At 39.4% G+C, this 27,102-nt stretch overlaps 2 protein-coding genes across 3 annotated transcripts in view; both read left to right on the top strand.

Moving 5' to 3' along the window:
* ppp2r5a (protein phosphatase 2, regulatory subunit B', alpha isoform) overlaps positions 1-9,001 on the top strand; it is a 38,562-nt gene extending 29,561 nt beyond the window's left edge. Inside the window, exons 5-13 of one of the 2 annotated variants that reach the window (XM_023415038.2) lie at positions 2,090-2,220; positions 3,645-3,704; positions 4,553-4,661; positions 5,391-5,444; positions 5,632-5,682; positions 5,784-5,903; positions 6,784-6,911; positions 7,820-7,921; positions 8,147-9,001. In XM_023415038.2, the coding sequence (XP_023270806.1) occupies positions 2,090-2,220; positions 3,645-3,704; positions 4,553-4,661; positions 5,391-5,444; positions 5,632-5,682; positions 5,784-5,903; positions 6,784-6,911; positions 7,820-7,921; positions 8,147-8,408 (1,017 nt within the window). In that variant the 3' untranslated portion in view covers positions 8,409-9,001. Of the gene's footprint in view, positions 1-2,089; positions 2,221-3,644; positions 3,705-4,552; positions 4,663-5,390; positions 5,445-5,631; positions 5,683-5,783; positions 5,904-6,783; positions 6,912-7,819; positions 7,922-8,146 lie in introns of both variants that reach the window. The other variant, XM_087176296.1, reaches the window with a different exon arrangement.
* Positions 9,002-13,887: 4,886 nt separating this feature from the next.
* On the top strand, positions 13,888-22,207 carry opn8c (opsin 8, group member c). The gene is made up of 4 exons (XM_087176213.1): positions 13,888-14,001; positions 16,235-16,528; positions 17,724-18,055; positions 19,370-22,207. The coding sequence occupies exons 1-4, from the start codon at positions 13,899-13,901 to the stop codon at positions 19,877-19,879; spliced, it is 1,239 nt and encodes a 412-aa protein (XP_087032339.1). The 5' UTR covers positions 13,888-13,898; the 3' UTR covers positions 19,880-22,207.
* Positions 22,208-27,102: the final 4,895 nt, after the last annotated feature.

Genomic DNA, 27,102 nt, shown 5'->3' with positions numbered 1-27,102 from the left:
AGGATTGTTTTCTTTTTCATTTTTTCCCTCAATATGTCTGTGGACCCTTTGTAAGTAAGTTGCATTTATATTTAGATACAGATGGATATGTAGCCTGGTAAAAGGTAAAAGTCGCACCATGACCACTGGCTTATTCAGGGACATGTGCATGTCGGGCTCCGGAGAAAACTCAAATCCTAGCGTGACTTGTTGTGATTGAATATTGACGTTTCCTCAGGCACAAGCAGCATCTCTGAATTATACTCTGTCAGCTTTGTGTTTATATCCCATTTTGTGCTCATTGATTAACTCCTGAACGGTCAAAACTCATCTCTGCTCTCAGTTCTATAAGGATGCAAAATTCACCAAATTTACCAAAACATTTAAGTGTAAGAATATTTTGACAAACACTTTCCAGTTTTCTTCCCTTCTTCTACATTTCACTTTCATGAGTCAATAAGTTTATTGTCTTACTTTCAATATTGATTAATCTGCAGATTCATTTCTTGATTCATTTATAAATAATTTAGTCTATAAAATGTCAGAAAATGTAAAAAAGAAAATTTCACATTTTACAGCTGTTGTCTGCTCCATCTTTCTGTTGTTTTTACTATGAGACTTTGAGCTCATTGTTTACCTGTCCAGCCAACAACTTCACCGCCTGGGTTCACACTCTCACTGCTCTCGTGGTGTCATATCTCTGGACACAGCAGGAACCTGCGGCTCTAAAATGATCTTAAGAACCCAGTGTGCGCCGCTTGCTCGGCACCAAATGACCGATAGATGCAGTTAGAGACTCGCTGGTGGAGCCTTTTTAAAGCTGAAGAAGACGGGAGGCGGTGAAGAGCAAAAAAGAGTGAACACTGGATTTAACATTCATTAGGTGCATACAAACACAACTCCAAATGAACGATAATGTTTCTCTATACGCTGGATGTGTAAATAAGCAATTGTTTGTTAACTATGTTCACAACTTAAGGTAGCTGCCCCCAAGTGGCCAGAAATATCAGTCATTGCAGTTTAAGATTAGTAGAAAAGGCCTCCTTAGTGTGGTCCTTGTGGTCTTGTCCTCTTCACTGTTTGCGTAAATGGAGCCGGGGATCCAAACACCAACCTTCTAATTAGTGGACGACCCTCTCTACCTCCTGAGCCACAGCCGCCCAGAGAAAATCAATATCACAATATGTAATCCCATTGCCCGGCTGTGATTCAGTATTCAGGGTTTCACGCAGATTTTTATAATGAAGGACCCCCCTGCGGCCTGAATTAAAGAGGCCTGCACTAACTAAAAGAAATTATTACATTTTTATGAAATATGAAGCATTGAATAAATCCTCTAGAAACTACGTTGATAATGAAATGAGGCGTGTCAGAATCTGACTTCAGCTCAGCAGGTGATTGATTAATTGATCACGGCGTACGCTGGCTTTGCATTAATTAATCATAGCAGGATGTCACGTTAAGTCCCTCTAAGTTTTAACAAGTTGGGAAAAGTAGAAGCAAACAGACCAGAGCAGCTCAGCCCACCACTGGGCAAACCCTCAATATGTTACTGTAGTTACTAAAGTATTTCATAGGAAATGGTTAAAGATGAAACTGTACATGTCTAACCCATCAAGTCAAATGTTTCAGCGGTGAACAATAACATTGAACCGTGAGGTTTGTTATATGCGAATCTAATCCTCATCGAGCACTCGTCGTTCCCAGGTCATCAAAAATACCACAAGTTCTTACTTTAACGTGTCAGGAAGTAGATGTGTAAACAAAGGATTTGTCCCTGCCCCCATTCCTCATGAGTCCCCTGGCACAAATATGGCATCTTGCAGTTGTTTCGTTGACTTTTTGTTGTTGACAATGTTTAAGGAGGTCGGCCATTTTTGTTGTTGACGACAAACTGATCACATGTTTGAGTATGTCATCTTTTTTCATGTCTGTGGTGTCAGAGTGAGATGCAAAAGAGAACCCATCCTTATTCTTGGTTCATTTAGCTATACAGTAAAGACACATGATAAAGTATTGGATCCTATTTGATTTTATTCACTTTTTAAATTTCTTTCAAATGAATCAGGACTGAGAGAGTTTGTGTTTGTCTTTTCCTCTGTCCTCTCAGCTCTTGGAGCTGTTTGATAGTGAGGACCCCAGGGAGAGGGACTTCCTGAAAACCATCCTGCATCGCATTTATGGAAAATTCCTGGGGTTGCGAGCCTTCATCAGGAAGCAGATCAACAATATTTTCTTGAGGTGAGTAAAATTTTGAATCGATTCTGAAAAAGTTCAGCAGAAAAGTTTTTCTTTCTTTTCCCACATATTTCTTTTCCTTTCCTGAACAAGAGGAATAGCACTTTATTTTCTGGCACATATGTTCAAAAACAGAAATAAATAACCTTCATACTGTGGAGTCAGACACTCGGGAGGTTTCAGTCCTCCTTTTCCTTCAGTCATTACCACCACTCAAACATCTGAAACGTACAACCTTAAATACACACATCATGTTGTCCTAATATTTTCTTGTGTGTAAATATTGTTTACATTTTTAGGCCTGCTCTGCTGTTGGTCTAGTTTGCCTGATCTTCATAGAACTTCAGATGCTGGAAACAAACAGGAGACCTCATGGTTCCTACTTTTGTTCCTGTGTTTAGTTCCTTTGGTTCCACAGTTCCTAGAACTATTTGGTTTTCGACCTGTGCAAAAATAATGGCCCCTCGTCCCCCAGTTGTGATTTTAAAAGAAAGTTCTCAATCTCTTTCTGATCTGTTTCACTGAAACATACAGTGAATGCAGCAGAAAAATATCTCCCATCAACTCTATTAAGGTTTGGTTTGGAGTTTCTGGTCCTGGTTTTCAGTTTACTCCATTTTGCATTGAGCCATCTGAGGAATCATCACATTCATCATCACATTACGAGGCTCAGACAGATTCAGGGAGCAGAAATATAAGTGCAGATGGAGGCAGCGTGCTGAATCTTTACGGCTCCTGTTGCTGCGTGACAATGAGCTTTAGATGATTGAAACAGGGGACACTTGATGTCGTTTCCAACAGGCAAGGTGGCAAAACGGGTGCACCCACTTTGACCATCTGCCACCGAGAATAAAAATAGTGCCACAGTTGTCAGGCTCTGTCTGTACATACCATGGGTGCACAGCCACATGGAAATGGGTTACCAAACAGAGGAGATGAATGACGTATGGCTCATTAAGTTAAATAAGATCAGCAACAGTCAGTCTTTTTGTCTGAGTATGTTTACATTTTCCGAGTCGCCTAACCATTTGTCACCTGTGTCAATGAGACGTCTTATCAGTTAGAGAATTTACAGATTTTAATCCTTTGGTCTCGAGTGATCCCAGTTTCCTAGAGGCTCGACTTTTTTGGCAGCTCAAATGCAGACAGACTGTCACTTTTTTTTTTCTTGTAGGAACAAGTAAAACTTTTGTGGTCTGCATGTGTAAGAGTGTTGGGACACCAGTGAAATCTCATATATAAAACGCAACTCACAAATCAGGGTGATGATATTTATATCTAAAAAAAAAAAACAAAAAGAAAAAAAAGAAAACAGTATTGGGAGCAGCCTGGATCAATTGTTCTGATCATTGTGCTCTGTTTTTAGGGCTGTTATGTCGCAATGTGTTTCATAATTTCTGTCGTCAATGTGTTTGTTGCTGTTGCAGGTTCATCTATGAAACGGAGCATTTCAACGGAGTGGCTGAGCTGCTGGAAATCCTGGGAAGGTGAGTATTGACGTATGGTGACATAAAGTTGGTCATCATGTAGACCAGAGCCATATTGATTGATCATCAATAAATTGTTTCAGTTTTTCAAGCCAAAATGCCAAGTCATTTCTCTAGCTTCAGCTTCTTCAGTGTGAGGATTGAATGTTTTCCTTTGTCATTTATAAACTGTAAACTGAATATCATTGAGTTTTGGACGGTTGGATGGATATTCTGAATGTAATTCCTTGGGCGCTGGGAAATTATAAAAAGCGTTTTTTTATAGACTGTACAATTAATTGATTAATTAAGAAAATAACCATCAAATAAACGTATAATAATAGTCATCAGTTGCAGCCCTAATGTAACATAACATCACAACATTACCCTTTTGCTTTTACTGCTGACCAGTCTTGATTATTTTTTCCGTGTGAATAAAATGTCAAGCGTATCTTTTGAGGCTAAACATGTTGGGTTGTAAAATATTGAGTGCATTTATCCACAAAGAGGTAATATTACTTGTTTTGACTTCTTCCAGTGGCATTTGGCAACATTGCCATTTTGTTTTATTTTAATCACACATTCTCCAAAAAGTTTTTTCTCAATTTTTAAGTTAGATTTGAGATAAATTAGTTAAAGATTTAATCACCGGTATCGTAGAGACCAGGTCTTTAGTCTTTATTCGGTCCTGTGTTTAAGGTTTGAAACGGGCTTGTGCAGAACGTCCTGAAACGCTCTCCTTGTCTCATGTTGGAGCTGTTATTGCACTGAATTCCCTTCTTCAGGAGCTGAATATTCACAGCTCTGCTCAGGTTGTGCTGCTGTCTTTCAGTAATCTCACATTGTTTCTGTTGTTTCTCTGTTTACAGTATCATCAACGGGTTTGCGTTACCTCTGAAGGCGGAGCACAAGCAGTTCCTGATGAAGGTGCTCATCCCGTTACACACAGCTAAAGGACTCGCCCTTTTCCACGCGCAGGTAGTAAAAACTCTCTTATGTCTATTATTTTGGCTGGATGTCCTGTATCACAACATGTTTGTTTGTTTGTTTGTGTTTTATCTTCATTTGATTTGTTTATTTCAAAACACAGAAAAGATTTGATATAATTTATAACAGCTGTTGTTAGGAGTTGTTTTTAGCAGGATTGAACACTGTCATGATGTAATCTCAGTACTGTAGCACCGTCTAGTGGCTTTGAAATGAAAATGCACTTCATTGATAATCATGATGTTGCAATGTATTTTCTACTTAGCACAGTGGAAATTAAAAAGATGATCATACAGACCAGACTGTATTTGTACAGTCACACATTTTTGTTTTTTCAAATTTAAATAAATGAATGGATATTATATTAAAGTCTCAGCTTTAATTTGAGTCATTTTACATCTGTATGAAAGGAACTGTGTGGGAGGTACAGCCCCTTTTTATAGTTTAACGGTTCAGATGGTTAGGGTTGGACAGATACATGACGTCAAACAAAAATCATCATATTGAATATTTTATAGAAAATCCTTTGACCTATAAACATCAGCAGACTCTTTGTATCTTGTCTGATGATGCCTTCCCACGTCCACCTCCATGTAAACGGCAACGCTCAGCTGGTCTGGTCTGTATGTTTCCAATCCAGATGCGTATCTAACAGCTAAGGCAGTCATCGTTCTAATGTAGTGTTATCAGGTTGATGTTGTTATTTTTTGTGTCACTCAGCTGGCCTACTGTGTGGTCCAGTTCCTGGAGAAGGATCCTACGCTCACTGAACCGGTACTTTTTTTAAAAATTGATTTTTTTTTTTATCATTCCTCCCACTCAAAGCACAAAGCCTCAAGCACTAAATTAGTCTACACCGCAGGGAAACTGTTGTGGGTGCTAGCAACCAGGCACTCAAACAGACTGTTGTTCTTTTTTTTGACATTAAAGAGAAATTCTCAAGAAATGTTTATCTGTGCAGGTGATCCGCGGGCTGCTGAAGTTTTGGCCTAAAACCTGCAGCCAGAAAGAGGTATGCTGCACGTCTGTGAACACACCACACACTTACCAGAGGTGTCGACCAGATTTTAAGGCTCTGCTTCATATTCTGCACCTTTTTTTTAATCCAATTAGGTGATGTTCCTCGGTGAAATTGAGGAGATTCTGGATGTCATTGAACCAACGCAATTCAAGAAAATCCAGGAGCCGTTGTTCAAACAGATCTCTAAATGTGTGGCCAATCCACACTTTCAGGTAGGGCTAAAAACACACCAACGCACAGAAACATACAGTTGGTTTCACATCATTCTACACCCTTCGTCTTTTGCAAATAGCCCTTTTCAGACAAGGACCACATGCACCTACCGGCGCACGTTGGTAACATTTTACTTTAGGTCCCCTATTTAGCATTCATAACCAGTATATAAACATTTAATGATAATGACAATTTTACACAACATGGAGATGAAAGATCTCAATGACAGGGCTGCTTATGTTTGATCAAAGGTAGTTTATGATGTCAGACCACGTTGGAAACCAGAAGTGTTTATAGTTACGGTCCCAAACAACCACACACAAAGGCGGAGTGAAAGAAGATGATAGAGAGCAGGGAAATCTTATTCAGACATGCTGATAAACGAGCACATTTTCAGGCTGTCTCTCCTGGAAGACATCCATAGTGTTGCATTCAGTATTTCACGAGAGGCATGAGAGAGATCGGTGTGAATGTCTGATTTGTCAGTTTTGGAAAATTCCAAAAATGTCCGGCCCTTTCCAAATCTGACTTCAGAAATGTGTCAGGGGAGGGGGTTTCCTTTGTTCGACCATCCAGCCTGCAGAGTATACTGGCGGCTTAATTACCTAACTACCTAATAATTACTGTGTTAGAGCTTTTGTCCCGCACTGCGAGTGACTCATTCACCATGCTTCAGTGATTTCATTTTTATTTTGTTCCCGCTGTGATAACTTTTACGTGACTGGTGAAATTGCCATCACATTTAAACAATAAGGTCTGAAACGTCCCACGTTCCTTTTTCATGAGTGAAGCGTGTCATTAACCAGCACAGTCCTTCCTTCAGCCCCGCCTCACTGTTTGACTACAGTCCTCCTTACCCCTCCGTCTCCGTCCTCACAGGTAGCAGAGCGAGCGCTGTACTTCTGGAACAACGAGTACATCCTCAGCCTCATCGAGGAGAACATCGACAAGATCCTCCCCATCATGTTCGGTAGCCTGTACAGAATCTCCAAAGAGCACTGGAATCCGTATGTACTCTGAAGCCGGCCGGCTAACTTCACAATCATCCACATGCAGGAAACACACATCCACCTCACATCCTCTTCTGTAAAAAGGAAACCTGTCATATGATGGAGACAATCTGAGCTCAAAGGTCCATTGACTAAAGATGCAGCTCTCAAACATAAATGTGAATCATTAGCTTGTGGCCCTGCTCGGCTCTGATTACTGTATATGCATCGTTCCCAAAGGTCAAGAGTCAACATCGATGCACAGAAACCTCCTGTGGTTGTATAACACTGCAGTCATGTGCTGCTCTTGAGATTATGTTTACCAATACGTGTTGCAGACGTATAGACGCCACCATGATGATATGTCCGGTGTTTCTGCTTCTAGTTCTTGGACGTAATTGCATCAGTTGCATACATTTACCGTGTTACTCAGAAAAATAACGGCTCCTCAGTTACTGTATAAGGAGAGTTCATATTAATTAATGTGTTGTATGAACACGTGCTGCATGTTGACGCGGAAACATCAGCTGAAATAACGACTGCTGGCAAAAATAGGTTTTTGTTTTGTTTTGTGTTTTTCAGAATTATCCAGGCACAAGCACAGAGATAGAACATGTACTGTAGTGTTACAGTGAACTGAAAGGTTTTCATCCTGGAAATTCATTCCTGAGTTTTGTGAGGTGTATTTAAAGGGTCACTTCGCTCAAATTACAACTGAAAGATTTCTCAGTTAAAAGGCAACACTATCTGGTAATGCAGATGGTTTGTAGTTTCATTTGTTTTTTGTTTCTGCTGCCACATGAACCAAGTGTAGGTGAAAGGAATTACATTTTAAAAATTTACATTTACAGGTTTGAGAAATGTCCACTGCTTTGTGTAATGTTTCTGACTGTTACTGATGGCAGCGTCTCTCTGCTGTGTTGCAGGACAATCGTAGCTCTGGTGTACAATGTGCTGAAGACGTTGATGGAGATGAACTGCACACTGTTCGATGAGTTGACTTCCTCCTATAAAGCAGACCGGCAACGGTGAGTTACAGACACAAAATCAGTGACATAAAATCTTGTCCTTTTTGACCGCAGCTGCTTTTTAATTGGTGACTGGAAGTTGTTTAGAAAAAACACTATGTACCCTTAATTATGGCTCACTCAAAGCATGTCAAAATGCAGAGTCATATTTGTATTTTGGTTTCCGCTGGTTATTTTTTTTTTTAATGCAAACAAATACAAGTATTCAAACGTTGTCCTCCACAGGGAGAAGAAGAAGGAGCAGGAGAGGGACGAGCTGTGGAAGAAGCTGGACGAGTTGAGGCTCAGCGACACCACTCTGGTCCAGAACAACAGCCACGGGCTCCTGAGTGTCCAGAACAACAACAACAACAACAACAATAGTAATAATAATAATAATAACGACAACCAGGACAAGAGCATTGATTCTGCTGCTGCCGTCACCACAGACGACAAAGAGCCTGACGTCAGTGTGGCGGCCAGTGAGAGCACCCCATGTGCCAAATGACAGCGGACGTTGTTTTTTTTAATTCCGTAACGGTTTGACACCGTGTTCAGGACCGTCAGGGGAGGATTAACGGAGATGGAAAAACACAAATTACACCTCAGCAGTATATTACATCTACTTAGAGTGACTTAGAACGCCAGCAATTCTTTGGCAGAAAAAAAAAAAAAAAAAAAAAAAAAAATTATATATTTCAACTTAAGACTATTTTTGGATGTTACAGTGTGGCAGCAGTATATTGGTTTTTTTTTGTCTGATCAAAGATTTATCCTTTCACATTTAGTTTGTTAACTGAAAATGATTTTATTTGTTATATTCATTGTATGATACATGGGAGGGGAGAAAATGATTATGACTTGAATTTAATGTTTCCGATCGTGCTGCACTTAGACGAGCTGAATAGCTATTTAAAGATGTCTATTTTTTAATGTGCTTTTCCTTGTTGCTGCCAACACTTGGGTGCAAAACCTTAAGGAAGAAGGGAACCGCAGACTATGGGAGTATTTGGGGCAGATGGGACCAGACGCATAATTAGACATTTAGTGTCCATTAATGTGTAGTAAAAGGGCTGTCGTCAGGAGCAGAACAAGCTAGAAGACAGATTTTTCATGAAAGAGATGAGCGAGAGATGCATGGCCAAAAAAAAATTGCATTGTAAAGAAAGATAATCCCACATATGGTTTGATATCTCCATGAATCACTAGTTGAGACTGTGCAGGTAAAACTGGTTCACAATTATTAGGGTAAATTCATATTTGTGAGATTATTTTTGTGTTTCAGGTGTAGGTAAACTTTTTGTCTGGGTGAAAACATGAAGCTAATAGTTGTAACACAACACCTGCATTTATGAGATTATTTACACTAAAGTATTGAGAGGGCTCTCAAAGAATGAAATGGTTTTTAGCCCCTCTTGAATTAAAGGAACAGTCTGACATTTTGAGAAATAAACTTGTTTGCTTTCTTGCTGAGAGAGAGATGAGAAGGTTGACACACATACACATGGTGTATAAGGTGTTAAAGGAGGAGCTGGAAAGGAGACTTTTGTTACTTTAGGACAGAGCCAGGTTAGCTGTTTCCCCCTGTTTCCAGTCTTTATACTAAGCTAGGCTAGCCAGCTGTGGCTTCATATTTACCCTACAGACCTGAAAGTGGTATTAAATCTCGTCTAACTCTCAGCAAGAAAGCAAATATTTCCCAAAACAACTGAACTATCTGTAAATGTAAAACAAAAAATGAAATAAAAACATAAGAGACTTAAAGTACTATATTTTTCCAGAGTATTGACAAGGCAAATATTTTTGAATGTTTCACTTTGCAGATGGATTATGATGCAGGATGTGCTTGAGTGTATATTTGATGAGTGCATATATGTGTATATGTTAGTTTGGAGGCTACTTAAAGGGAAATGCCACTCAATTTAAGATTTTATGTACAGTATAATGTTTCTGTGGTCTAGGAAAAGTGCAGTCAGTGCTTATAGGAACATAAATGTTTCTCTCTCCAAGCTCAAAAGAAAAGACACTCTTGCCACTACTCTTACCTGTTTATTTTTTACAGTACACAGGAGGTGGATTTTGTGTATCTATGACATCAAAAAACCCATGATATAGTGATATCATGAAAATCAATGCTTAGCACCAGAATATACCACAAGATTGTTTACCATCAATGCCTGTTCACCCTCCAGACTTTATAACCTCACATTCACTTTTACTCTCCATTTTCTGGTGTTGGGAGTGGAGAGATATGTTCATTAACTTAATCTGACTGCCATGGATCATAGCGACGACCTGAGAATTTTTTTTGTTTGTTTTTAATTGAATGGTGTTCCCTCTGAACCCGAGTGTCTGCTCTCTTACTTTTAAGTTCATATTTTAGGTCCAGTCTTTTCTGATGCCTTTCTGTCAGTACAGCATTCCAGCCTCTGTGACGTTAACGCACTGCGTGGGGAACCTGTTTTCTAATCGCAGATCTTATTTAGGTTTCACCATCAAATAAAGTCTACTCTATCTTTCTACTCAAAGTATAACATCAGTCTGTTTTTTTTTTTGGTTTTTTTTTTTTATATCATTATTTTTTCTCCACGTGTGTGTTCACCTGCAGTACATCATGGAGGTCAACAGGTGGCGCAAGGTTGTTTCTTATACCTGTCATCAGCACAGAGCTCCTGTCTATATTGTTGGTCACTTCATGTAACAAATGCATTTCTTTAAATAGTTAATACATACATACATATATATATATGTATGTGTGTAACCTTTATTTAATCAGATAGTCTCATTGATTGCTTTTTGCAAGATGCACTTGAGCACAGCAGGAAGAACAACAACAGCAAAACACACACAAAGCACAAGAAACAATGACGTACATACACATACATATCTAAAATGTTGAAAATTAAAAGTTTAATTTCATCCAATGGGAACCACACTTCATATTTTAATGTTCTTTTGAGCTTTATTCTATTTATATGTTGCAAAGTCAGTGTTGGATGAAGCTTTCAGACTGTTTTAAGTGTGAGTACCAATACAATACAAAAAATACAAATACAATATAAAACTAATATGAGGCTTATTACTGAATCAGTCTGTAGGCAGCCTTTTGTTACTGCTGCAGCTGCTTGAATGTGGTTTTCACTGCTTTATATACAGTTACTTAGTTTATTCCAGGGGTGCACCAATGAAGGGGTTGGTCCCCCTCAAAAGGCCAAAAGATCAATCTGTGGCATCATGAGATGATTAATAGTAAAGCACAGACATGAAGATCGATAGCACAAAAAATGTTTTCATGTCCGGAAGAGAAAAACGTGCTTTGTTCAGATCCTGTACAAGTTCTTCCAGATGAGGTTTAAATGTCAGACTGCTATCTAACCAAACACCTGATGATTATCAGACCGAAGAATCGGCACCACTAAGTGTGTGCATGGCAGGAAGAAGTCAGACAGAATTATTAGCACATTGTGTCTTGTACATGAAGAATCTGCAGCAGCAACATTTCCCACAACAATGTTATCTCACCAAATCTTTGTGGTATTTTCAACATAAACTGTAGTTGAATTTAATAACAGTCATAAATCAGCAAGAACACAAATAGAGTAAGAACCGCTGAAGGAGTTTTAATATGTTTACTACTGATTCCAAAGAATGACTGGTCCAGCTGGGTTGTCTTCACACTAATCCTGCATTAACTGCAGTTGTCATAGTCAGATTTATTATAAAGGAAGCTGAAAATATGTGTTTAAATTCAACGTGGCTCAATCTGCTTTGGTGAAGCTTTCAGCTCTTGGTCATAAGTGGAAACACAGGACATTAATTTTACAATCTTTTGGTCTGCTTTATACACACACACACACACTGACTAGTCGAAAAGAGAAAATGTCTGATTTGAGACGACACGTAGGAGAATCAGACGAACAGCTGACGACCCAATCCGTCAAACATGGTGCTGGTTCTGTCATGGCCTGGGCATGTTTTAAACTAAAGGATGAATGCAGGTACAGCAGCATTCTGTGCTCAGATTCAGGCAAATGCATCAAAACTCACATGACGACATTTCATGTTTCAGACGGACAACCGTTATAAATACATGGCCAAAGCAGCCGAAGAGCTTTTTGGGGTTAGGAGGTGGAATATCCTCAGCGGGCCTGAGACTAAAAGAGAGACTCTACAACAAAGACAGAGCTGAAGGTGGCTGCAGTAAAGACCAAACATTAGGCTAAAGGTCTGGACTGTGACCAAATCACTTGAATGCCCAAATATACCATATGTATATAAACAAGACACACATGAACAACAGAAATCAGTGCTCATGAGAAAGATTAGACAAGAGCTGTTAGTAAAACAGAGCAGACGAATTCTACTGATTAGACAAACTTTAATGAAACAACAACAATCATTACAGCTCATGTAATGAAAACACTTCATTACAGCTCATTGTTTCCCAGGAATGAATCACAAGTGTTCACTCATTATTTTCTCAGAGACACACATGTAGTTTTAATTAGACTGGCACAAGCACAGCTGACACCGGATGTAAATTCATACTGCATGAAATAACTACATGCATCTATGAAGAAAAGACTTTTGTTACGATAAGGGGTTTAACAAAGGACTACAAAGAGATGCAAAGTCACAACACACTGACACAAAACAACCACAAAGAGACATGAATGAATGAATCAAACACAAAATGACACAAAACTATTTACAAACTATTTTGCATCTTTTGCAGCCTGTGTGTCTTGGTGCTATGTAGGAAGGGTGTGAGGCTTTTTACATGTCTGTGACCAAAGGTCGATGTTTATTGTTTTGTTTTTTTTTCTGGCTGAAAATGGCAAAAAATCATGCTCAGTTCACTCAGGGGAGGTTAGCATAGTCCGACAGATAAAAGCGCTAAAAGCCTCCAGTCGTCTCTCATGAGATCTACTGTACATGTACAGAGATTTGCAACATGTGATGACACATCAGCCAGACTTTCTCTGGATTTTTGAGCTCATATAAACAGACTCAACAGCATGTTAGCAGTACATGCTACCAACATAGCCCTACTATATAATTAGAATGTAATTTATGCACTGGTGTAGATCTGTACCAGTCACTGATGAGGGAATAAGTACAGATAGAAGTACTACTTAGATCTTCTCCCTCTGTAGTATTCACACACTCAAGGCTGTGTCTCTGCCATTGTATAAAATCTCTGTGCTCCTTTGAAGGAAAATGAAGACCTGAAGGGCAATTTACATTAAATAAGTCACAGATGGAAGAAGAAGAAGAAGGAGTAGCAGTACAACAAAATGGCCCCTGTGACTTATTTAAGTAGTACTTATGTTGTGTCTCATAAGCCCATGTTGGCTAGACTCCTTTAGGTGTACGATACTTGAATAAAAAAAAGAAATAACAAAATCAATCATTAATTCACACTACAGGCATGAGGGGGGAAAGACACACAGAGCTTGAGAACAACTGATCACAAAGATTTTATGGTTGTGTAAAAATGGAGATGACTAAAAGCAATTTATGCAGATATTAAACCAAGGTTTGTTCGCTTCATTTAAAACTTCAGGAGACAAATAATCGTTCTTTTTCACAAAACTCATTTTGACTTGTCACAGTAGGAAAAGCACAGCTGTCACTAATATACATATACAATGGCTCTGTGTCGGGTACATATTTAAATAATCAACAGCAGCTTGGAGATGAATTATATTCCATGTTGTTTCCACTCATCAGTCCGGCTGCAGTGACATTTGTCGCCTCTGGGACTCCATACGCTCCATACCTGCTGTAGCAGCTTTCCCACTGAGAGTTGATCTGATCAGCTGTTGCTTTAGGTTACCATAGTGACACATCAGCCTGCATAAAAGAAAGTGAGCCGGACCTGGCGCGCACACACACACACACACATACACACACACACACACACACACACATACATCTCGTCTTGTGAGACAAGTCTGGATTTTTCCCGCAACACATCGGAGAAAAGCAACAACCAATGCCTCTGAACTCCTCTGATGACAACCGGACCATCTCTGTGTTCACCTCCAAACTGACCCCTGCCGCGGACATATGTGTGGGACTGGCCATCCTCTCTGTAGGTATGTGCATCTCTCTTGTTTTAAGGTTGTAAAAATACTCTTTATTTTCTGTGTCGCTTTCTTTGAAGCTCTCTGATGTTTAGACAGTGGATTATCCAAATCCAAGTCACCACTTTAATTCATATTTTATATATTATACACATTTTTCCAAAACCCAGCCCAGTCACATTGTGTTGTGTGTTTGAAAACATTAGAATTTCCATTGAGTATAAAATAAAGTTGAACAATGTTAATGATATTAAATTAAATTTGTTATGTTGATAACAGAAAATGTTTGTACATTTTGTTTGAGATGTGAATCAAAACACACATTGCATGTAAGTAATGTAATTAATGTAAGTAATGTAATGTTAATAATGGTGGTTTATGTGAAAACAGCAGACACATTTGGAGCTTAACTTTGTAAATGTCACAGTTCCTGCTCATTGACATGCATGTGTTATTCTTTATTTAGCATATCTAATCAGGAGTAATTAAGAAATGGTGTGTGTTTGTTTTGCAGTAATGACACTTGCATGTTTAATGTGTCTTAATATGCAGTTAATATTTGAACTGTGTAGTTCTGCCATGAGACATGTGGCGTCTGAAAAAGCCAGTTATCCAGTTTTTTATTTTTTATTACTAAAGTATATAAACTATACTATTACTACTACTATTATCTATACTATACTATTAAACCATAGTATACTATGCACTTAAACTATACTATTAACTAGAGCACCAAATGTGTATTAGTCCACATCTGAAAATAGTCCGTAACAAATGCTCAGTTCACTTCTGTGTGAGAAATGTGCAGAAACAAGAGCGACAGCCCTCCACTGGCTGATGTAAAAAGCAATGGATGAGGTCATGTGTTGTTGTTAGAGTCCACACAGGTAGGCGGTTGATGTGCATGGATGGGTCATGAGAGATTGCTGTGTGTCTCTTTTTTTTTAAACCAACAGACAACATAACAACTTCTTTTTTTTTTCATAGTATGGCTGTGATTGGTCGATAACTTTAACTAAATGTACATTATTTTAACCACAGGGGGCATCAAGTCAGAAAATGTTTTGGGCAGCGCATTTGGGGGAGAACAAACAGATGGCCACAGTCAGGCTGTGGAAGCTGAATTGTATTGACAGATGGACTGATTCATTGTTGGTTCAGCCTTTTCCAGGGATTAGTGGACATTAAGAAACAAATACAATATTGGCTTTTCTTCTGTGGATAGCCTCATTGATTGATCGACAATTTTTTTCAGCTCTGTCTAACAATCAGCACTGAGCACATGTATTGGTTCAAGCTGGATTTGTGAAGATACCTTTTATTTAATTTCAAGTCTAAAAGCTGCAGTGTCATTTCGAGTATGACACTCCTTGTGTTGTCATCCATCGAGCGGACTGATAGTGTGTCAGATGTGACAGCAGCTAATACAGAAGTTTATCCATTCACAGAATAATTCATAAACCTGAAACCGCCGCTTTGGTGGAAGCAAAAAACCTGCAAACACTGAAGCTCCATGAAGTTGAGGGGAGCTGCAGTTGGGTGATAACTCTTTGTAGGTTCATCATGAAGAGCGACACCTTTCACATTGATTAAAGTTACATGATCCGTTGTTTTATTTATTATAGTCACTTACAATCAAATTAATTAATATACAGTAAATCAAAGTTTTCTACATTCCAGTCAGACTGCCTGAAACTGTAGTAGGCATTATTCATTCAAGTAAGTTATAAAAGCACCATGCAGTCAAGTTACATTGTGTTGATTGATGAAGAAAAACAGATTTTTCTTTAATGCAGGACTATTTTTTTACACAAATTAACTCTGTGTGTGTGTGTGTGTGTGTGTATTGTAGTGTAGCAGCAGGCAGCAAAAACCAAACCAAAACAAAACAAAACAAAACAAAAAAGAAGCCTAATAAACCAACTGTATACCTGCTCAGCACTAGATGGTGAATGTAGTGGTGAACTAGTGTTTTCCTGAACTGGAGGAAACCCAAACAGAGCTAAAAGAAGAGCGACTGTTGGACAGGTGAACAATGACTCCAAATGACTGCTTGTTTGATAAATCTGCCAGATTTGTAAATAAGCAGTTGGTTGCTAACATGTTTTGCCATATCAACTTTATATGCTGATAATATGTGAATTTTGTGTTTACAGCCTGTTGTGCTGCCTCCAAGTGGCCAAAAAGAAAATGCAGCTACAGTATAATTATTGTTCCCACTCTGGTCCTCTTTCCCTCTCTGTAGTTCTGCTCTCAGTTCTGGGCAATGGGCTGGTTCTGGTGATCTGTTACCGCAGGAGGAAAAAGATGGTGGGCTCGGAGCTGCTGTGTGTCAACCTGGCGGTGGTGGACTTCCTCTGCTGCATCTGTTTCTACCCGCTCTCCATCCTGTCCTCCTTCCACCACGCCTGGCTGGGGGAAGACATCACATGTGTTTACTACGGCCTTGGCTGCTACATTTTCGGACTGTGTGGCATGTTCACCATCACCGCCATCAGCATCATGCGCTACCTGAAGACCTGCTACAGCCTGGTTTACGGTGAGGGCAGGTGTTGATTCAGGACGATTTGAGGACTTTGATTGTAGTTGAGGAGATACAGACGGAGAAGGACAGGACAGATAAAAAGCTTTATTGTTAGTAATACATCAAATAATCCTTATCTAAAGCTTTTCACAAAGCCCCCATGCACAATACAGGATCAGAAGTAAAGAAAAGTATTGTTAAAAGTTTTTTTTTTTTTTTTTACCAACTTAAAAGCAAAATTGAAGGCAGTGTATTACATCAACCCAAAGAAGTTTTCACAATGTGAAGTTATGATATTGGTAAAAGTTAAACTACATTTACTTTTTGTCACAATGGAATAATTTTTACTCCTTTTCTTCTGTCAAACTGTCAGAAATAATAGCATTTTGCTGCTTTGTGTGTCAGTGATTATTTCTTTTAAATGGCTTGCACAAAAATTGAGAAAATGTCAAATGAAAGCTGTCATTTCAGTGTGACCAGCATGTCTGTTCTTATGTGCACAAATGGCCACATTAAAGATGTTTTTCAGGATAAATAGAGCCTGATGTGCAGAACTGATGACATGTCAGCTTTTATTAAGAACTGAACAACATCAGGGGTTAGTTTTCTACCATCATTATATACTGTGACCATATTATAGCATTATTTTCTCCATTAGGGAACCTGATATGTGTCAAAAAAAAAAGATCCCTTGTTCAATTTAGCCACAAAGGAGATACAAAGATAATGTGGATTAAAGCAAGCTTCTTAGAAGGAATTATTTCACATTTTAGGAAAAATATGCTTATTCTCTTTGTTGCCAAGAGTTAGCTGAGAAGATACAACTTAGAAGCTAGTTAGCTTAGCATAAAAAAATAGAAACAGGGGGAAACAGCTAGACTGGCGCTGTACAAACCTGCCCAAGAGCACCATTCACTCAAAACTCAATAATTAATATGTTATATCTTAATTTGCACAAAAATTAAATTTGTGGTTTCACAGGAGCTTACAACAACAAGACTTCTGTGTGTCAAGCTAAGCTAACTGGCCGCTGGCTGTCGTTAGCTTCCTATCCTTCCTTTCCAGGCGGACAGAGTTGTTTCTTCATCTAACTTCATCTAAAGTGTATTTTAACTATTCTTAAGCAGCTGAAACATGGATTATATGAGCATACACTTTGTAACTACACTAACGCTGTAAAATCACTAACAACTTCTGCTCCTCTCTGCAGCTGTGTGGCTGGAAGGAGCCAACATCCGAATAGCGTGCTGCGTCATCTGGCTGGTCGCTGCCGTGTGGTCCAGCTTCCCTTTGTTCGGCTGGGGCGAGTACGTCCCTGAGCCTTATGGGCTATCCTGCACCATCGCCTGGAGGGGTTATCACACCTCAACGAAGGACGCTTTCTACGTGATCTGCTCCTTTGCCTGCTTCACACTGGTTCCTGTCCTCTTCATCGTGGTGTCCCAGTGTCAGATCCTCTACAAGGTGTCCCGCTTCTCCTACTCGCTGTCTGCCAGAGGCATCCGCAACAACCTGCGGCACGCTGAGAAACGGCTCTCCGTGGTGAGCGAGGTGGTGGGAAGAAAGTCCGTTATGTGTATTGTAGTATATGATACAGAACCTGTAACCTGAGACTGAACCTCAGACAAAAGACTGACAAAAATGAAGACATGAGAATCAACTTGGACCTGACTGCACTAAAATTTTATTTATTATGAATTGACTCTTACTCTTGATTTGAGACTTGAAAGCTTAATCATATGTAGTTTTAAGCTGTAGACTGTTACAGCAGGTGCCTGGACACTAGAGTTACAAAATTGAAGACTTGACTTGGACTTGACTGCACTAAAACCTGACTTTGTGAGACACGAGTCCCTATAGACTTGACTTGATTTGAGACCTGAACAAAAAGGAATTTGTGCTTTGACAAGACTTGACTTTCCTCTAATACTTAAAAAACAGCTCTGGAGTCAGTGCATTTCTAATCCAAGTTCCAAAGCCTTTAGGGCACGTCAACGTCAAGTCAAAAGTCTTGATAAGCAAATAAGCATGATGACGGTGGTGGAGAGTGCTGTCTGATGTGACACGCTCACAGATGCTCAATCGTCTTGAGATATGGTTACCGGGAAGGCTGTAGCATGAGATTCCTATCACTTTCATTCTCTATCAACCAGTCAGTGTGTTTGTACATGCATTTGGTTGCTTTCATTCGCACAAAGTTCTCAAGAACCACCTGCAGCTTGTTTATCAGACGGAGATATGAGGGACCCTCTTCCAACTCTAATAATAACAATCATTCTCAGGCAGGTTCTGGAGTTGTGAGGAGAATCTTTTGTCTATGATTTCTAAGTAGATTTATTTATGGATTGTCTCCAGGGATGGACATAGAAGGGAAGGATATCCTGCGAAAAATGTAAGTCACACTGAATCTGAAAAATGTGTATCATGTCTGTGGGTTTTCGAGTACTTCCAATCAAGGTACTAAAAAACCTTTCAGGCAACAACACCTCGCATGTGGCAACCCAAAAATAGCTCTTATCAATGGGATGGGTTATAACACACACACCACTGGCTGTGGTGACAAAGGTATACATCATCACAATACTTCCTGTTTCACTACCGGAAATAAATGTAATTTCGAATAATTTGAACATCTGATATTCACATGACTGTAAAGAGATTAGTCCTACTTATCAGTAGAACATTGGCCACATGACCATTGCTTTTGTTTTTCTGTAGTCTCCCAGGAAACATGCTTTATGTGACTACACTCTTGTGTATTAATAGCTACACATCATAAGAAATGATTCATTAAGTGTTTTCCAGTGTTTCCAGTGTTGCAAGTAATTTTCTGTCATCTGTTACTTCCTCTTCCAGATGTTTTTCTGCATCAGCCTAGGCTTTGTGATTGCTTGGGCCCCGTATGCTGTTGTGTCCTTCCTCTTCATTTTCCACAAGGAGCACTGGTATATGGCTCCTGAGGGCTTTGTTTTCCCCGCCCTCTTCGCCAAAAGCTCCCACATCTACAACCCCTTCATCTACTTCTACTTCAATAAGACTTTCCAGCGGGAGCTGCGCTGCCTGCTCCTCTCATTCTGCCCCAAGCTGGGGGGAAACCGAGTAGGCGACCACGTCACTGCGGGCCATCAAGCCCCGTACCCTATCCACATTCAACTCCAGGAAAGAGGCTGCGTTAAAAAGAAGACCTTTGGTTTGTCTCAGGACAGAACTCAGAGTAGGAGCAAGAGCAAAGGCAAAGTAACACACACTAGCGGCAACCGTGTCCATGGCAGGCCTGTGTACGCCTGCTGGGGCTCCACATCGAAGAACGCTCCCACCATCATACACAATAAACCTGCCAAAGAGTCCCTACCGGTCTCTATATGAACTCTGTCTATCATAGGGCTGTGTATTAGCCATAACCTGGTGATACGAAACATATCACGACACATGGGTTACGATTCAATATATTGCGATATTGTAAGCAAGGTGTTTTTTTGTTTAATCTAATTTTAATAAAACGTATAGTATAAAGAACACACCACTATATGCATAAAATCTGGGTGGGCCGACCTGATAGCTGAATGGTTGGGGCGTATATCACATGAGTGCAAATGCCCTGAGTAGCAAGTTCACAGGGCAACTCCCGCCTGGCTGGTTGGATCATTTGCTGCGTGTCATTCCCCTACTCTCTCCCTGCCTTTCCTGTTCACCAGAACTATCCAATAAAGGAATAAAAATAACAATAATAAGTAAAAGTAATAAAAGTGCTTGTAGGATTCTTTAGGTGAACAATTACGTGAATAAAATAAATTAAACAGACAGCGCTACATAGACAGTGTTGAGAGGGATCCGCTTGTTTAACATTTGCTGTTCCGTCAGCGGTTCAGAGTGATGTCTTGCTAAGTGTGCGCTCAGATTTATTGTGTTGCCTGAGTATTTGATTTTGCCATGGCACGTTTTTCAAATGATGTATGGCTCTTGTCGATCTCCTTAGTGCCTTCTTCATTGTGGAAGCTGAAATGAGCCCACACTTCAGCTCTGTTCGCTGCCAGAGCCCGACCTTGTGCTCCTTTGGATTCAGGTGGTAACGTTTGGTAACCCTAAATCGAATCTTTGCACATCAACTATTAATTATAAATCAATACAGTGTTTTTGAGAATCGATACAGTGTCACCAAACATAATATTCAAGTGTCTCGATATTTTCTTACATTTCGAGACACTAGTCTAATATAATGTTTATACAGGGACAGGGAACTGTGATGTAAATGAAACTGTGTACAGCCACCAAACAGTCTGGTCCTGTACTTGTCATTGAAGACTCAGAAATCATGACTGGATGATTGAGCAGCTAACTCCATTTATCTTGTTACTCTCCATTTGTAACAAATAGCAGCTGCATAGTAAAGTGTCTCCTTAGTCGTCCTAACATTTAGACCACAAAACTGATACAATTCATAAACATACAAGTCATAAACTCTGTGTTATTATTAGTGTTATACATGCAAACGTATACAACTGTGCATCCTTTTGCACAGGTCTGACATGAAAACAGGGCTGAGTAGATTCGCTATTTACATGCAAGTAAGATCTGCGTGATCCGTTTGTATTATGCAGACTTCTTCCTCTGTCTACTAAGTGGATGTTTTTGTTCTTCAAACACCGGTGTCAATAATGGATTCATTCCAGTTAGGTGAGGTATTGTAGTTGCAGGGCTCTGGTATTCAGCATGCTGGATTGCGTTGGTTTAGACTGGATTATTTCCACTATTTTCTGACATTTTACAGACAAGATGATTAATTGAGAAAATAAAAAGGAGATTAACTGATTATGATTAGAGAACTGTTGTTGTGGTCCTAACATCAACATCCAAGCCAGAATTACAACAGGGAAACGCTGTCTCTGGGATAAAGCTTCGACATGTCTGATATTGGCTCTTAATAATAGAGAAATGCCTGAAACCCAAACAAATATGGATTCATCATATCAGCCATAGACTCTCGTTCGATGTAACTGAACTCAATCATCTGCTGTCTTCTGTGTAATCCGCTCTTTAAACAAATCCATCTGAAAGCTACAATGCCATCCACTCCTCTGCAGTTACACCGGTTCAGTGTGTGTGTTTATGTGCCCGAGTGTGAACTGTTTGAACTCCACATTTGTATTGTATTTGTAATGTTTTGTACACTGTGTTTCTGTCGTTCAATGCCTACTTGTACTAATGACAGTATACTGAATTAGCAAACGTGGATATATAATATTCTGTCTAAAGTTTTGATTTTATTCTTAACGAATTTATCTACATTTTCATGATATTTGAATGTTTCTTCATACCAATGATGCGTTTCTTTTCATGAATTTTCCTAATGTTACCAGCTAAAAAGGTCAAATCGGTGATGCTTGTTTCACTCCAAATTCATGAATTATCAAACATTTTAAGTATTTATTTGAAAACTACTGATGCACATGTGCTGACTGTGTTTGTCTGTGTTTTTAGGAATCTGAACTGTGAATATATCCTTTGTCGTCATTTTTCATCTCCCTTGTGTTCTAAAGCTTTCCTAAAGGTTTATTTTTCTAACAGTCTGATGTCTTTTGTGACATTTAAATGACATTAAAAAATGATTTAAAAAAAAAAAAACTGCAGTATGATATCAAATCCATTTTAACTGTTTGAAGCCAAGAAATCTTGTGATTATTAATATTTCACGGCTCAAAATGCTCAAATTTCTATTCAGTTCATTGTCTAATTCTCTGGTGATTCAACAGCTGCATAAATGTAAGGAAATAAAATTCCCTCACAGAGCAGAATCTGCTTCATCTCATTTCTTAACCCTCAGCCTGAGTGGTTTAACTGCTTCATGCATGTTAATGGCAGACCGGTTAATTTGTCTGCCGCTGTCACAATTTAACCAGCTCCTTGTACTCTATTAGCTAGCTAGTTAGGAGCGAACCCTCCTGCACTCTTGATGAAAGTTGTTGAATTGCTGCTATGGTCAATACTTTTATGATTATGTTTTCAGCTTGCAGACACAGTTAGAGACTAGCTGGTGGATATAGTGGAAAATTTAGCAGCTAAAGAGCCAGATATTCCCCTCAGGAGTTGGTAGAGGCCAAAATCAGAGCTAAAAAGGTCAATACTGGACTTACATTGACCAGGTGGACAGAAACACAGCTTTAGATGAATGTGTGTCACTCCTTATCTGCTGGATGTGGAAATAAGCAATTGTTTGCTAACAGCTTTACCACAACAACTTAATAAGGTGATGATATGTTAATGTTGTGTTTGCTGGTCCTTCTGGTTCTGCAGAGAGGGAAATTCCTGATTAATTTGTGGGTCTGTTTATCGAGGGGCTTCTCCCGGGGGCTTTGTCTAATGTGAGTAGACCTCCAGAGTATCCACAAACCATCCATGAATGAGGCGGTTACATGCACACCTATTCAGACAATGCTACAGGGATCAATTGAGAAACCAAATGTGCCAGATCAAAGTCCTGGTTACAGATACTGTGTCAGTCTGTTCTGGTTAAAGGTCTTGAGCAGTGAGATGTTTATCCGGGGTTTGTGTATGTGCTACTGATTATGCAACCTCTTGACAATAGGGTGCATTGATGAGCGAAGCCGCACAGCAACGCAGTGTTTCCTCCGTCGTCCAAATCCCTGGATGAACTCACCACCGGCCTCCATCAAGAATTTACTGCGGTGAGATACACTCAACAAAGTTACAAACGGTTTTAGAAACACGGTAAGAATGTTAATAAGTGATCAGAGGCAGTGCTGTCCTCAGGTTAGTGTGCTCAAATGTTTTACTTTGAAAGGAAAAAGCGACTTCTTGGAATGGGAAAAGTTTTACAGAGAGACACTTCAGTCTGTGGAAGCTTAATTACTTTGCAAAATCAAAATACACATGCCCCTAAGATGGAAACTTGCCTCGAAGGTTCATCTATTGAAGAAAGCATGTAGGAAATTACGTCAATTGTAGGAGTGACAGTAACTGAATACATCTGTGGAGTAAGTGTAGCCCATCACTGCCACTGCAAGAGACAGCCAAGATCAAACCTGCTCTGAATTGGCTCCATGCTGAGCTTTTGAAAACTAGATGGAAACCATTAACTTTTCTAAACCGGACTAAATAGACTTCTCCAGGACCCGGGCCAACTCAAAACACTGTTAACAAAAGGGCAAAAGTGCTGTTTGTTTGTTTGTATGTCCCCCTGCTGACAAGTTATTACTGGAGTTTGCATGTTTTAGTCCAAATAGTTGCAGGTCAGCTGAAATGGAGACCCTGAATTTCCCACAGACATAAATGTGAGTATTTTATCTGCAACCTACTGTAGAAACATTCGAGTTCTTTCACATGTCGTGGGAATGAATATCATGTGTATATGATAGCTGAGGGCAGCAGCTAGCAGTTGGCATGTTTTTTGTGCCAGCAAGATTACTTGAGTTATTTCACACAAATGTTATGATGCTGATAAATAACCAGTGTAATCACAAAAGGAAGCAAATTCATCAATGCAAACTTGGCAACTTTGTCGCTATACGTTTAGTTTTTAGTTTTAACTTTAGTCTAAGCTGCCTGCTTCTCCAAACTGGCAGCACATTAACCCAAATCTACTGCAGATACACTTAATATGGATAAGTACCTCATACAACCGCTCGTCAATTAACCTGAACTATCACTTTAAGTATAAAAATAAAGAGAATCTGTTAAATGTTCTAAAATCCGTGAGGGTTAAATCTCTCACACTTGGAGATACGCATTCTCTCCTTCTTCTAGGAGTATTTTTATTATCAATCAACACCTCTCTGAATCAGTTTCAACACAAACTGAACGTTATAACCTTCATGAAGGTAGAATTTATTGCAGGTATGTTGTATTAGACTGCAGCTATCAAAATATTTGCAAATTGGTTTTTGGTTTTCTGTTGATTGATTGGTTGACTTGATCATCAGGTCAATAGCATAATTCAAAAGCAATCAAGAAATAGGAACTTTTAATTTAAATTTTAGATTAATGTGACCAAAGCCTCAAAATGTAAAGAAATAGGAAAAAACAAACTGCTGGGTCTTAACAGCAGAAATCACAACGTCAGAAATGTTTTGTAGTAGGATGAAAAGTGTGAACAAATCTTCGGTTCGTTATGAAACTGTGGTGGACAAATTCAGGTGAAGAATGAGAAACACTGTGGTGGATTTACCAGATAGTAAGAAAGAGGCTTCTCTGCAGAGCATCGTGCAGGAGACATAGGCTACATGACATTATACAACACACGTCACAAAGAAGCTCTGACCCTCTGAGGCTGTAATGTAATGTGCCATCTGACTTATCCAAACATCTAGGAGCATTTTCAGATCAGATGTGTGCGCTCTGTGCAACCGTGTGCGTTGCAATCACCTTCCACTGTCCACATGGGCGCTGAACGGAAAAATGACAACTGTGTCAGTCTGAAACTAGCAAATGCACTTGAGTTGCGTTTTGCATTGCTTTGCGCCGGGTGTAAGATTGGGCCCTTAGTCCGGGTATACAATACAGTCAATGCAGACCAAGCCTCTGAATCAGACACTCTGATTGGCTATGACAGCACCCACTGGAGCCAATAGGAATGTAGAATTGAGTGACGTGCTAGACGTCACTGGCAAAGAATGCGGGTGGGAATTGATCAATAAACACAGACAAAGCAGTAATGTGCCAGAAAAACGGTAAAACTACTCCAAATATTTCATACCTTTTATGTTAGTGTATCGACTCTCGGGGCGAACGGCGGCTTGTTAGAAAGCGCCGACTGTCTAGTTTAAGCAGAAAAAAACGGCAAGTCTGCAGCTCAAACGGTCGCGGAGTAATGACGTAAGGTCGGTGGCCTAGCAGTTAAGCTAACTAATGTTAGCTAGTTTCTAGGTTTTGCCTTAAGTTACAGATTAACTAACTATTATTACCTAGTTTCTAAGTTTTGCCTTGAGGTACAGTTTAGGTAACTCGTGTTAGCTAGCTGATAGTGCACCCTTTCATTTCCAATGTTGGCTTGAAATTTCATTACCAATATAAAATGTCTTGTCTAATTTCAGCAAATACTTGTGACGTCATGAGCAGTGAGACAAAGGAGTCAGTGTTACATTTTGATATTGGAGTTTATCATTATTATATTATATTATAATCGATATAGAGTTTAGAAACAAGCGAGATACTGTAAGGTTTGTAACACTTTAGTTCACTGAAGCATGCGCCTGCCTGCACTGCCCCCACCCCCGGTTGTCATAATAATTTGCACTCTATGTGTGAAATTCATCCCCACAGCTGAATCACTAGAGTATTAAAACACAAAATGTGTGAAGAAGGATCTCAGATCTATGAGGGAGAGACTAAAGGTTATTCCTTCCTTTTTCTGTTCTTTTTTCAAATTGTTTATAGACAGGAAAAGTTGCTTTTGTGTTTTTTGTGATGACTGGTACAATAATGTATACATTGCATACATTTTCCTCATTTACTGTATCTTACATCATTTAAGTAAATTAGATCTTTTTAAATTATATTAAATTCCAACTTTTACTTGAGCGCCCTCATCACAACTTGCATGTGTCTATGTTGTGCTCAAGCAAGGAATCTGTTTCCCTTCTCATATTTTTGTGTTTTAAATCTTTTTTTGTGCTTTTTAAAATGATTTTAGAGGAAGAATTCACACGAAAAAACAGCAAAGATTAGAACAAATAAAAAATAACAACAACAAAAGAGAATATTGATTTTTAATTTTGATTTCTAAATGTCTCTCATGTTATTAATTGTCTCAAGACTGCTATAATTTATCTTGTGACCCTTTTGTGGTGTCGCTGATGCCAGTGTTGTGAACACTCAATTTAACTGTCCATCCAATCCATCCATTTTCTATACCACTTATCCTTGTAGGTTCGCGGGGGGGCAGGAGCCAATCCCAGCTGACTTTGGGCAAGGGCGGGGTACACCCTGGACAGGTCGCCAGTCTATCACAGGGCTGACATATAGAGACAAACAACCACTTGCGCACACATTCACACCTATGGGCACTTTAGAGTTGCCAGGTAACCCTAATGTGCTTGGACTGTGGGAGGAAGCTGGAGCACCTGGAGAGAACCCACGCAGGCACAGGGAGAACATGCAAACTCCATACAGAAATTCCCCAGGCCAGGGGTTCGAACCCAGAACCTTCTTGCTGTGAGGTGACTGCTAACCACTGCAACACCGTACCACCCCTCAATTTGACTATGAAGAATGTAAATCCATATGATTTTATGTGTCTAATTAATACTCTTTCCTAAACATCCATGTCCTCAGTGTGACTGGCCACTCTGGGTTAAAGATTCAGGACCGTTCTTTTATTTCAGTTTGCCAATTTACTCTTTTACGTGCCACTCTGCCTCTGTCCAGTGATATTCTGCTTCACCAATGAGGACGTTTGACGCTAATAATCACCAATGTTCTAGAGGCACAGAGAGACTGTCAAGTATTAAACACATTCACACACACTGACACACCCGCTGTAATGAAAATTTTTAATGAAATTTCTCTCTTTAAAGGTCACCACTACTGTTGAATTAGGCAGAGAGAATTACATTTGAAGCATTTCACCCCTGAAA

The sequence above is a fragment of the Seriola lalandi genome, unplaced genomic scaffold (genome assembly GCF_002814215.2).
Source record: "Seriola lalandi dorsalis isolate HSWRI2012SDOR001 ecotype SW California unplaced genomic scaffold, Sedor1 jcf7180002054544, whole genome shotgun sequence".
Taxonomy (NCBI): domain Eukaryota; kingdom Metazoa; phylum Chordata; class Actinopteri; order Carangiformes; family Carangidae; genus Seriola; species Seriola lalandi.
This window is presented reverse-complemented; position numbering and strand designations above follow the sequence as displayed.